Source organism: Lupinus angustifolius, chromosome LG20 (genome assembly GCF_001865875.1).
Source record: "Lupinus angustifolius cultivar Tanjil chromosome LG20, LupAngTanjil_v1.0, whole genome shotgun sequence".
Classification (NCBI taxonomy): Eukaryota; Viridiplantae; Streptophyta; class Magnoliopsida; order Fabales; family Fabaceae; genus Lupinus; species Lupinus angustifolius.
The window spans coordinates 20,760,923-20,774,284 of NC_032028.1; the positions used below are offsets into that span (position 1 = coordinate 20,760,923).

The 13,362-nt window shown below is 28.3% G+C and overlaps 1 protein-coding gene across 1 annotated transcript in view; it reads right to left on the minus strand.

The window, feature by feature from the left end:
- LOC109335853 (transcription termination factor MTERF5, chloroplastic) overlaps positions 5,292–13,362 on the minus strand; it is a 39,870-nt gene continuing 31,799 nt past the window's right edge. Inside the window, exons 7-8 of the mRNA XM_019572080.1 lie at positions 9,440–9,442; positions 5,292–5,304 (exon numbers count right to left, since the gene is read on the minus strand). Coding sequence (XP_019427625.1) covers positions 5,301–5,304; positions 9,440–9,442 — 7 coding nt within the window. The 3' untranslated portion in view covers positions 5,292–5,300. The remainder of the gene's footprint in view (positions 5,305–9,439; positions 9,443–13,362) is intronic.

The following is a 13,362-nucleotide window of genomic DNA, read 5'->3' on the forward strand; positions in this document are numbered from 1 at the left end:
ATGATTTTCTTGGAGGACAAATGGTGTTTTTGTTTTGTTGTTATTACTCTATCAATTCCATATGTTTAGGAGTTAGGGTGTTGTTTTGTATGAGTCTCATGAGTTTTCATATGTTAGCTAAGTGCTTATCAAAACTTCATTACCTTTATTTTGTTGGGTGAAAGATGTTGAATTTGGATGTTTATGTTGCTTAGTGGCAAATTCAGGACAAGGGCTCAAGGGGTGCAAGTTGCATTGAGTAAATGTTATTAAACTCGGTTCGTACCGATCGATATGACTTAGAATGAACACCTAATTAGTCTAAATTGCTCACTCGACTGGCCATAAATCAGAATCAATATGAATTGGTTTGGTTAGACTATTTTATGCATAAAATCAGTTATTCAATTAGTCGAATTGATCAAAATAATGTATTTGCTTTCAAATTATTTTTAGTTATGTTTATCATTATTTGAGTTTTGTTAATCATTTGTTAGCTTATGTTTATTACAAAATCTTAGTTATTTAGTTAAATTCTAAACTTGTTAGTTCACTTTTTTGCAACTAAAATGTAAAGCCTATGTTATTTGATATTATTTTCAATTTGTTTGTGACATTGTATTATTGTAAAATCTTTATTGTGGGTTGTTTAATTAGGTATTTGTATGCTAATTTTTTTTTTTTAATTTGAAGTATAAAATCATTAAATAATATTAGTTAGTATTTTAAATTTTTTAAAACTTCTTTGTGTAAATTGATTTAATTTATCGAACTAGTTACTCATTAATCCGATCAATGACACAATAAACGAACTGGATTAACGACTAGTCGAAATTAAATAACACTTATATAACTTTCTCATAATATGATAAATGAGTGACATTGATACAATAACTAAGGGTGCAAAAATATTAACTATATAAACACTTCTTGTTGAGGATGTGCAAATTGAGTGTATATATGTCCCTATGCTTTCAGATGTTGGATCTTATTAAGATTAGTTCCAAACATTATTTACTAGTTTTTGTTCAGTGTTGTTTCTTTTTCTGATGGGAGTGTGCCTAATTCTTTACATTTTAAGAGGTGAAAATGAAAAGAAAAAAAAGAAGTTAATAAGAAAAATAAATAAGGTATAGTTAAAAAATAAAATATAAATATGTATGAAATGTTTAAAATATCAAAAACTTTGAAAAAATAAATGACAAAATCACAACATCAAAATGCATGAAACAGATGGAGTAGTTGTAACTCAATTTTGTCAAAAACATATAATAACATCCCCAAATTACCTTTCCAATATTTACAGGGAAGTAAAATCTATATCGAAATATGCAAAGAATAATAGGTATAGAGTATAATTATAAATCAGTATATTTGATATATATTATTTATTGCTCCATAAAAATTATATTTAGAAACTATGAAAATTTAGATAAGATAGGAATAGAGGGGGTAAATGTTGCGCCCTGTTTTTTTGCTAAACTCTATTTTTTATGATTAAAATATAGAAAACTCTATTTTTAGCCTAATTTGAAAATAATGGTTATTTAAGTTAGATATTTGGATTCAAGAGTCAATTATAAATTAGGAAATATATTGTTGGGAATCTAAGTGTGAATGAAGAAGTCTCACATTAAGTAAAAATGGATGAGTTAAAGAGCATATAAGTGAATGGACTCATAGACCTAATGCCTTAAGGTTTTGGGTCAAGATGTGGTGTCAAGCCCACTTCTATGCTTCTTTCACTTAGCCCATGGAGGAATGTTAAAACCCATGGATGGAGATCTCCCAACAAGTGGTATCAGAGTCAATGGTTCGACGACTCAACGGAGTATTGAAGCGACAAGTGGTCGGTAGATCCATGAGGGATCCTTGTGTCGAAAGTCTTCCTGACGAGAGGTCAAGGCGGCGTGTTCTGTTGATTAAAAGGATAAGCCAACGACACTGCAAGTAGATAGAGAGTTGAGCTCTGGTGTTTCCAATACTCGAAAGGGAACTCACACTTGAGGGGGAGATGTTGGGTATCCAAGTGTGAATGAAAAAGTCTCACATTTAGCAAAAATGGATGAGTTAAAGATCATATAAGTGGATAGATCCACAGACCTAACGCCTTAAGGTTTTGGGTCAAGATGTGGTGTCAAACCCACTTCTATGCTTATTTCACTTAGCCCATGGAGGAATGTTAAAACCTATGGATGAAGATTTCCCAACAAGGACATTGTCTACTTATACTAAAATGATATCCTAATTAATTATATGAGTTATTTTATACCATTGGCTTGTGTTAAATCTTTATTTATTAAGAAGGAAAATATTTTTTATATTTTTTGGTGTGTCTCACAAAATAAGATATTGCTATACTTATCCCAATGGGCCATAGGAAATCATAACTACCAAGTTCTTGGTTTAATAAAGGTTGAGAGTCATTGATTTGTTTAACTTTAGAAATTATTTAAATTAATTGGAGGTGAATTAATAGTTGAAGAGTCGACATTGATCATTAACCATCTTTCTATTTCGATAAATAGCAGAGACAATATTGTAAGAAATGTCTCTTGTAACATGAAGAGATCTATTATTTCCTTGTTTGATAAGGGAAAGAGATACAAGAGTTTCTTTATTGACCAAGAACAATACAACACATGAAGGAGGATCATGTCGTCATTGGTGTAGGTAACCTATAACCATTCTTACTATGTGAAAACTATGAATTCTTAAGATCCATTTATACATGATTTACATGACAAAGCTTACAAATATAAGTTACTGCAACCATTTCTTGGCTTGAAGTAGAAAGTAAGATACGATACAATCGTAACTTCACTATTGAATTCCTCAAATAAATGTAATTAAAATATTTTTATTTTTGTTATTTAAGAAATTAGAAATGAGAAAGGAATTTAGTAGATACGAAAACACATTTATTATTAACTCTTAGAAATAGTAGGAAACAAAATGAGAAGAGTAAAAATGATGGTAAATGAAGATGAAATAGAGTGATGAAGATAAAATGTAAGAAAAAAAAGGAAAATTAACTAGGAGAGGAACATGACATAGTTAGAGATGAAATAAATTTATCTTTCTCCTACATTTTGCTACCTTTTGCATCATTTTTTCTATATTTCTCTCACTCTCTTTTTTTAGTGTTTTTCTCAGTTGTGTTTGTAGTGTTTTTTTATTAATTTTTGTGTTTCTCATGTATTCTTTAGTTTTTGTGTGTGTTTATAGTGTATTTTCTGTCTTTTCTGTATCTTTTACATATGATTAATCCCCTATTTATAATTGAAATTGACACATAACTATTTAGAAAAACAAATCAATCACCTTCAGATTATATATGCATTAAAGTTATCTAAATCATTTTTTATATGAGTGAAAAATATGATATTATATACTCTCTTATATTGTTTTTTCAAAACAAAATCTAACATTTGTTATTGTTCTTGAATTTGATTAAAAAATATATTTGTAGATTTTTTTGGGTCGACAAAATTAGATCTCATGTTAACACTAGCAAAGAATGTGGTAGCATATCAACGGACGTTGGTTCAAGTGGTACATGTTTGATTCTCCTTAAGCAAAGTCTCAAGTTCGAGTCTTGTGGATGGAAAAAATGTCTGATTGGAGAGTTAGCCATATGTACATGTGGATGTTCTCGGTTCGGACAGGATTGCCTCCAGTACAAGAATACCTGTAGGGGAAAAAATAAAAAGAATATGGTAGCATTAAATTTAAAATTCTTAAAATTAACATCAAGGGTATTATATTTATCAAACAAACTTAAACAATAACTAGTAACCAATCCTATCCCTCAAAGAAAAATCATGTCTAGCTATTTATGGATTCGGCTAACAATTAAATAGTAACTCAACAAATAATTTCCACTTTAAGGCAAGAATATTTTGGTGCATATCCCTTTGCAAGAGGCCACGTGCCCTTCTATTTTCATGAGTGTAGGACACCATCTCTTATCTAATTGGCACTTTGCCTCAACCATGGGACCAATCACAATGACCCATGATGTGCCACTCTCTAACAAGGACCACTCAATTTCAAAATTAGCCAATCACATTCACCTAGGAATAGGTTAACTAAGGTTTAATTTTGTCTTAACATGTATAGCTTTAGTTTTTAATAAAACTTTCCTGATACAAATTGAGTTTAAAATCTGTGCACTAATAGTGTAATTTTTTTTTACACAATCAGCCTATTATTCATCATTGATTTGAATTATTTTTGTTTGAGAGTCAATTGTGGTTAATAAATCAACGATTGATGATTTACTAACAGTATAAAAAACAGTTATACTGTCAATGTATACATATTAAATCCATGTAAATTTAACCTTTTAGTTAGATTAAAAATATAATTATAGACAAATTTAAAAATGTGCTTATAGATAATCAATAGAAAAAACTATAAGAAAATATCAACTAACCAATAATTTTAGTGCAATAGTTAAAAAAAAAAAAAAAAGTGGATTTTTTTAAATATATTTCTTGTATTAGCTAATTAAGCATAATTTTCCCATATATTCTTGTTGCTAGGTATCTAATTGCACATCACACCGAATTTGGGATGGTGTTTTAGAGTTTGGTGGAAGATGTTTTTTGGGTTTAGGGATAACTTTTTTATGTTTAAGATGAGTAACTATGGCTTAAAATGAACTATAACAACTTGATATTCATTTAAAATGGATTAATAATTTAGTTATGAAATAGAATTTTACTTCGGTTAAAAATTAAGTTAGTTAAATAAATAAGTTGAACTAATTTGTTTAGTATAATTCGTCTCATTAGGTTCATGAGTTGATTCGATTATTATAAAATCAAAATATTGAATCTTATTTGAACAATTGTTATTTTGAGAAATAAGAACATTAATATTGACATTGAATCTTATTTGAACGATTAAGATTAAAAGATACATACACATAATTTTTTTAAGAATAATGTGACTAATAACTAATTTTTAATTTTAGTCAATCATGTATGGTTGTAAGACTCAAATGTATTATTCTCATAGTTTTATATGAAAATTGTTCTCACTTGAGTCACTCTCAGCACATATATGCAAATATTTTATAGTTACTAAATATATGTATATATATTTTTTATATGAAAATTAAATATATTATATATACTTAAGTTATTTTTTTATAAAAATGAGTCATTGTCCAAACAATAGCCACATACATTTATTAGTGGAGTTTATTCAAACTAATTAGTGATTTTTCAGTCAAAATTTGGATAATACAATTACTTAAATATTTGATTTTGACATTTTCTCATTAAAAATAATATTATTCAATTCAAATAAAATTATCTAAAGTGAACAATACATATATGGTTGAAAAAATGAGTCCTTATCAAATGCAATGGCAACCAAAAAAACAATCTAAGTCGAGATACGCTTAGCATAAGCATGCATTGGCTCTGGTAACTATTAAATAGATTATGAGTATGCACTCACCCAAAATGTAAAGAATTATGTACAATTAGTATATTATTTATCTTTCATTTAAATTATTTTTCTAAAAGTTAAATATAATTAAAAATGAATAGTAGATAATAAAGTGATAATGTAAAAATACTTATACCATCAGTATATACATCTTTTTTTATAGATTATTAATGTAAGGTTGATGTAGCTCAAATGAGTAGTATTGTCACTTTATGTATTATTGTCCACCGCTAAATAAAATAAAGCAAAATTATATAGAATTTTTAAACAACGAAAATAGATGTTTCAGCTTTTTAATTTTATACTAAATATTTCATGATTTAAAAGGGAATACACATTTATATTTTACTTTTTTAATTATATTGTTATTATTTATAACTCATCTTTTACACCAATTATTTCTCAATTTCTTTTGATTTAGTTTTTAATGTGTATTGAATGAGATTATTTTAGATAAATTATATTTAAGTTTTATGTCACTTGTTCATTTTTTAAATTGTGTACATAATCTTAAATATTCCTTTTATTTAACAAATACAATATATAAATTTAATGTAATAAACATTTGGAAACAAAAGAAATGATGTCTTTGGCACACACTTTCACCTTGTGATGTCTTTCGCTAGGGATGGTAAAAAAATTCGACATGTGAGTACACATGGAAATTAAAATAATATGACATGTGAGTACCTATGGAAATACTTGTAATGAGTATCCACAATAATAGCTAATGGGTGAAAATGAACTTTATGATACTCGTCCTATGAGTACCACAAATTTGTAAATTTAGTTTTTAATTAAATATATATATATATATATATATTATAGTTTATTTATTTATTTTAATATTATATATCATACATTTTATTATTATTTCATATTAAAGTATATTTATTTGATTATGATTATAAATTTATCATATAAACATCATATCATTCATGTCATAATTATTTTTTATATATTGATTATTACAATATATAAATATACAATTAAAATAAAAAACTCATTTGGTACTTGCAAATACTTGCTACCTATACGAGTACCTGTAAGTATTGTGGGTTTGAGAATGAGAAAACATTACATGCGCCCGCTTGCATGCATTGTCATCCCTATCTTCACCACACACCTTCACCTTGCTTTCAATATGAATGTTCTAACACATGAGTACATCTTCTGTGTCACTATATGTTGTCATTTGTTAGGGTTGATTAGAAAAATATATCAAAGTTTAAAGTTTAATAATTAGATATTTTTTTAATTAATCATAAATAATAAATATGGAATAACACATTTTGTGAGATACGGAAGATTTGCGCACTTGTAACACCAATCATGAGGGAGCTTAATATGCCCTCACTTCTTGAATGGAGAAATGGTTTACCAATAGAACCAAATCACGTGTCAATATTCTCCAACCTTATCCCAAGGCTACCTCTTTACTTCTCAATTCAATAATGATGGAGATTTGAATGAAAACATATTTTTGTAAAAATGATCAATAAAATATTAATAATATATTAAAATTTTAATTTTTATTAAAATTTAAATCTAAATAATCACATTAACAAACGTAAATATAATTATATTCAAATATGATGTATTAGATTCGTCCCGACAAATTTTTCTATTTAATAGTAACCACACACCTACACACCCACACACGTTTCTTCTATCATTGGTTCTCACTTAAATAGCTTTGGGTACATCACTTCACTTTAGTGCTAGGCCCCACAACTCAATTATCAAAATTAACCAATCAAAATCAATCTCTGCCTGTACCTTTCATAACACAGGTGTCCTTTTATTTATTATTTCTTACCAAAAATGGGTCATCTAAAGTATATGCTCTTAAAATATTGCACTCGGATGTACCAAACAAAATATTGCATTGGCAATGAATAACAAAGGCAAAAATAATGAAGATAATTGATATATTTTGTGCTTAAATATTCTTTTAATTATTGCTAAGGGAAATATTTTAATGTTTTTAGTTCCTAATTATTACTTTGCACTAAATATTAGGTGGATATTTTAGGAGATCTAACAACGTTAAAAAAAGTATTGAGAAATGATATAATCCCATAACAAGTTTGTCTAAATTAAATATTCTTCTAAGTACTAAAGTTATGAAGTTTTTAATGATCTTTTAGTTTTCTAAGATATTGGAGTATTTATCTTTTTCATTTTAATTTACTTCATTAAATATTAGGAAGATTGTTAGTTGCATATTTCAAAAAGATATTTTTAAGGATTTTCTTAACCCCAACGTGTAACAAAGGATCAAAGATGTGATTAAGGAATTAAAAAGAAATAAAAATGCATTAGAAAATTAAGTTCATTAATCTCTTAAAATATTAAATATTTAGTTTTACTCAAAGATGTTTTTTCTAGTCTCTTTTCCTCGACCTTTATAATACTTCACTAATAATGACTTTCACACATTTTTTACTTAATATTTTGAGACAGATTTATTGTATAGCTTTCTTTCAAAGTTTCTTCTCATCAAACTACTTTATTTCAAGGTATAGAGCTCTAATAACTCTAACATTATGCTTAATATCAATCAAACATGTCAGATAAATTATTTTTAATAATCATTAAAATTATAATATATGTCTTATTTAATATTTTTTTAAAATATTTCTAAATACTAAAAAGTAGAATATATATCATAATTTTAATAATAGAAAATATAACAATTTATTCACATTTTGAAAAGAGAGAATAAATTAGGTAGGGGGAGTGATGTAGTTACCCTACACGATAATGTTATGGTTTGAAAGGAGTACTACTAGGTTCGTTTTGGTCAAATAAAAGGAGGTCACGTGTGCAGTTTCTGGAAATTTCATTTGAGGAGAAAAGTGTGGTATTTCTACATCAAAAAGCATCTATAAAATCATCTTATCAATTTTTTTACCCTACAAAAAAATATCATTTATAAAATAATCATTATTAAATAAAATATTAATTTATAACATGTGTTGCTTTTCTAAAAGTAAATAGGAGAATTTGTATAAAAAATTATAGGAGAGCATATTATTTTTCGACTATAAAATATGAGAGAAAATCCACTTATTCCAAGAATAAGTTAAGAAAACTTACTCCACATCTGATTCATAAATTATAGGAAAATCTAATGGCTCAAATATACTCAATACTTTAAATCATTGAATTTTTATAAAATGGGTGACTAAAAATATAGAATAAGTTTTTTTTTAATTTACTATTTAGCGTAAATGAATCTTTGCCTACAAAATATTAAATAAGTACTTCAAATCACTTTTGTTTTAAATCATAAAAATATTATTTAATTATTCTTAAAATGACAAATGTGTAATTATATATTCGATTTTCTTCTGTTTTTTGAAGTACTTGTTGCTCCGGCAGCCGACATAATATAGTTGAAGATATTGTATATTTGTGCTCCCTGCAAAGAAGCCACGTACCCCTTCGCTTTCCAGGAGTGTCGGACAAGTTGTTTACCCTGATTGGCTAATCCTTCTTTCCGGGGGACCAATCACAGCACCTCGATCTACACCCTCCAAGATACGCCACTTTCCCCAAGGGACACCTCACCCTCTAATATATTTATTAATAATATTCTCTCTTAATCTCTCTCCACTCTTTATTCTACTATTCTTGGACAATTTTGTTTCTTTTAATAGCTCAAGAAATTATTACATGTGCTTTCTAGATCATGCCTTTTATATTAATAGGATAGCTATTTTTATAATAATTTGCTATTAATTATTTTCCATAGTATCCACCTACTATGAAAAATGATGATGGAAAAGAAACATCTACTATCATATTCAATTGTGTATATATTCTAGGTTAGAATATTAACACCAACATAATACACAAAGATCATTTTTCAATAGAAAAATGTGTATTGTCAATGTATTATTTAACCATTTATTTTTAACTATTCTTGACTATTTAAAATAAGTAATATAAAAAATAATAAATATTTATATTAACAATGCATGATTATTACTCTCTAAATTTAATTCAACATCAAATATTTAAAGAGAATGTTATTTGTGTGCAATGGGTACCGGGTGTTATGCTAAATATTTTAAGAGAATATTTAAAGAGAAAGTAGAAAGATATTCATAAGTCTAGAGATAAATATTCCCGACCAGACACTTTTTTTTATGGATCGTGTGACTGCACCTCTCTAAGTATTACTCTCAGAAATTGAATTATTAGTATTTTGATCATTATGTAGATCTAATGAGACCTTACACTGTTATATCGATACCTTATTCGTCACTTACTTCAACGAACCTTATCTTGTTTCCTATCTTTTATTTACCAAAATAAAATGATCGATCCTCATTTTATTTGAATTAAAATACATTGATATTAATAGAATAAAACATAGTTACAACAATAATATCTTCATAGTTGCTAATTTTAAGGTAAACATTGATATTGCATAAATTCTTTAAAATAATTTACTATTTTAGTGTGTACTAAAATGTCTTTTCTTACTCGAAGTCTTAAACAAATTTATAATATAAAAGTATAAAAATCTAAAATATAAAAACCACTAAAAGAGTTTGCCAACACTTGTAGCTTTACTAGATGTCTTGTGCTTCGTTTTTACTACTAATAATCTTTGAGAATTTACTGAAAAGATCTTAAATTAATGTTGTGATGCTCAGAGAGAAAAAAATAATTGTGAATGAAATTTATATGTAATATCTATTTAACTTTTAAAAATATTGTAATATATGAATAGACTCTGTAATTAAAATATGAATAGGATCAGCTATCCTATTTTTTTGTGTTTCATTATATCTAAGTCTAATAGAAATTTGATACATACTTAAAAAAAATATAAAATAATATTTTTATGTGATTTAGTGTAATATCATTGATTTAAGATATGAGGACGGAAAGTTTTTGGCAATGAGGATCCTAGTTCTTAAAATACACATTAAGAGTAGGAACTATTTTCCTATGTTGCCCTAGACACGTGGCGCCCTCTTACCCAGCCACCGTGGTACCGTTATCATTATCGCTTCCAGTTTCAGAGAAAGAAACCAAAGACGGAACCTAACTATTCTTAAAACAAATAATAATATTTTAGAGAGAGAAAGTAGAAAGATATAGATCCAGTGATAAATATTCTCTATCAGCCACCGCGATGAACGGTGAAAAAGTGTGGCGTTTGGAATCATCACATGTCTCCGACGATGGAGCTCTTCCTCTCGATAACAGAATACTAAACACGATAATGCTCCGATTCCGACCTATCGCTCCAAAACCGGTCTCCGACGGTTCCGTTGGTCCGGTTCAAGTGAACCAGAGCAAGGGTCCAGTCTATGGGAAAAGAACGAAGAGGAAGTACGTTAGGGTTCGAAGGAATAACGGTTACGTGAGAAAGAATAACGAGAAATTTGTTGAATCACGAGATCGTGTTGCGGCAGTTTCAACGTTGCAGTTGATGCCTGAGAGAGATAAAACTGAGGAATCCTCTTCTATAGCTAGAGATTCATGGTGTAAGAACCTTGATCTTAACGGAACCGTTGAGAAGGTTCAGATCCTGGATAATAATCTGAAACCACCGTGCGTGACGGTGAACGTTGGTTCCGGTACCACCACTCTAGATCCTCCATCAGCGGTGGTTGAGTCATGGATTACTGTAGAGAGCGTGAGTGACACGTGCATGAGTGGAGGTGATGAAGAATCGTTAGGTTGTACGGACGGTGAGAAGTTGAAGAATCTAGAAAGTGACACGTGTCCAGGGTTTATATCAGACGGTTACTGGAAGGTTCGGTGGGTAAACGATGCGTTTAAGAAGATGATAGTAAGTGAGAAAGAGAAAGAGAAAGAAGAATGTTCAGAAATGGTGGTTCTGTTGAAGGTGAAGGATAACAGTATTTGGCGTTGTTGCTATTCTTACCCGTCGTTCACTTGCACTGTGAGACTGCAGTACACGTGTTTGAAGGAGAAGTGCACTAAGATGGTTCCTTGTGATGTTTGGAGATTAGAATCAAATGGGTTTGCATGGAGACTAGACGTGAAAGCTGCTCTCAGTTTGGGTCTCTGAATAAATAAATATATTTATGGAATGAGAAGCACATCTTCAACAATGATGGTGAGTTATTATTCCAATTTCACTCAAGAAAAAAAGAGTTTCTAATTTCAAATATTGTTTCAAGAAACTTAAAAAAATGTGTGAAATGTTAGTGTTTCTAATAAGTTATGAGTGAGAGAATGGTGAAGAGGGGTAAGTCTAGTTCTCTACTAAACATGAAAAACTAGTTATAACTGAAAATAGTAATAATGCTAATAAGGTTGTGTCTATAACATTTAAGTGTGTAACTATTTTAGTATATAAATTGCATATAAATATTTATGTCGTTATCTTAATGCATGAGTGATGATGACTTTGCATATAATATTTATGTGTAGAGTGGACAGAATAGAGAAAATAGGGATAAACATTTTTGTGTAGTTAGGCAAATGTATAAAAGCATAACCTACTCTATTTTAGTTATGTGGACTTGTGGAGTGCTACACTTTTAGCGTTACAATTACTTTCACATAGAAAGATAAATGCTTACATCAGAAGAAAAAAGTCCTACAAAACTTTGGTTATTTTAGTAGTGGATTTCTTTTTGGGTTCTATTTTTGTTGGTTCTTAAAATGTAAGAGGTTGTTAAATTATACTAGTCACCATCTAATTTTTAATAATAAAATAAGACTTATTTTCCAACTATATTTTTTAGATGGGGTATTTTTTTTATCCACTGGTTGAACCACTGTTTCTGCTCTAAACTAAATGTCGAAAACTCAAAACCATTAAGATAAACTATATATTACAACTTATCATCAAGCTATTTTCACTAATTCTCATATACCTAAGTTGATTTGTGACCTATAATCTATTTAAAATTTAGGCAAAGTGAAAAATGTACATTTTGTTTACAGTATTGTCTAAAATTATTAACACTAAGTTATAAATTATACTAGTGGCTTAATGCCAAAGAAGTAATGTGCATAATAATATTATTAGCTACCTAACCTTTAGTTTTTCACAGAAACATTGGATAAAATATTAAAATCATTATGTGATCAATCAATTTAGATTGAAAAGTTGTACCCCTAACTAAAGTAATAGTAAAACAAATCTTACCTTACCAACAAAAATCTAAGGCATTGGCTCTGATGTTTTCAAAATGAAGTTTTTAAAATTTTAAAAATCAAAACTACTTTTAAATTTTATAATTTTAGTTTCAATATTTTAATTTAGTGGCTTTCAGTTTTAAAAAGTTATTTGAAGTAAAATATTTTTTTGTTTGGTGGTACCTTTGTGAGTAGTTTTCAATATGGTGTTCATGTTTGCTACTATGATCAATGATTCAATGTGTCATGACACCCTCCACTCTTCAACAAGGAAGATAGTCGGAGTGATAGTCTCATGGTAGTGGTACCAAAGATCATGTGTCTCCAACCGTGTCTTATTCTATGTTCCAAACCTATTATATTTTGTCACATGAATAAAAGAAAAATACTTAAAACAAAGAATAACAAAAAATCACATTTTCATTGACTTGAGACATGAAATGAGATACCATTCGAAACAGGTTCAGGTGATGGTAGTGACATTATTAATAGTAAGATGCATTTGGAATGTTACATTGGATACATATGTGGAATGTCACCTTAGTCTCAAAGATCAATTTGATTGCCATTTCAATCTTTTAGGGACTTAGTTTGTAAACCTAATTTCCAAGTGACTCAGTTAGTTGGCCATGAATCTATATTCAATGAAGTTTTATTAATGTATTATTAAAAAAGATAATATTAATTTATTTATGGAAAATGCTTACATCACCCTTATGGTTGAATTTAAGAAGGTATAAAAAGTAATCTTTTATTGAAAATTGGCACATTTATTACGTC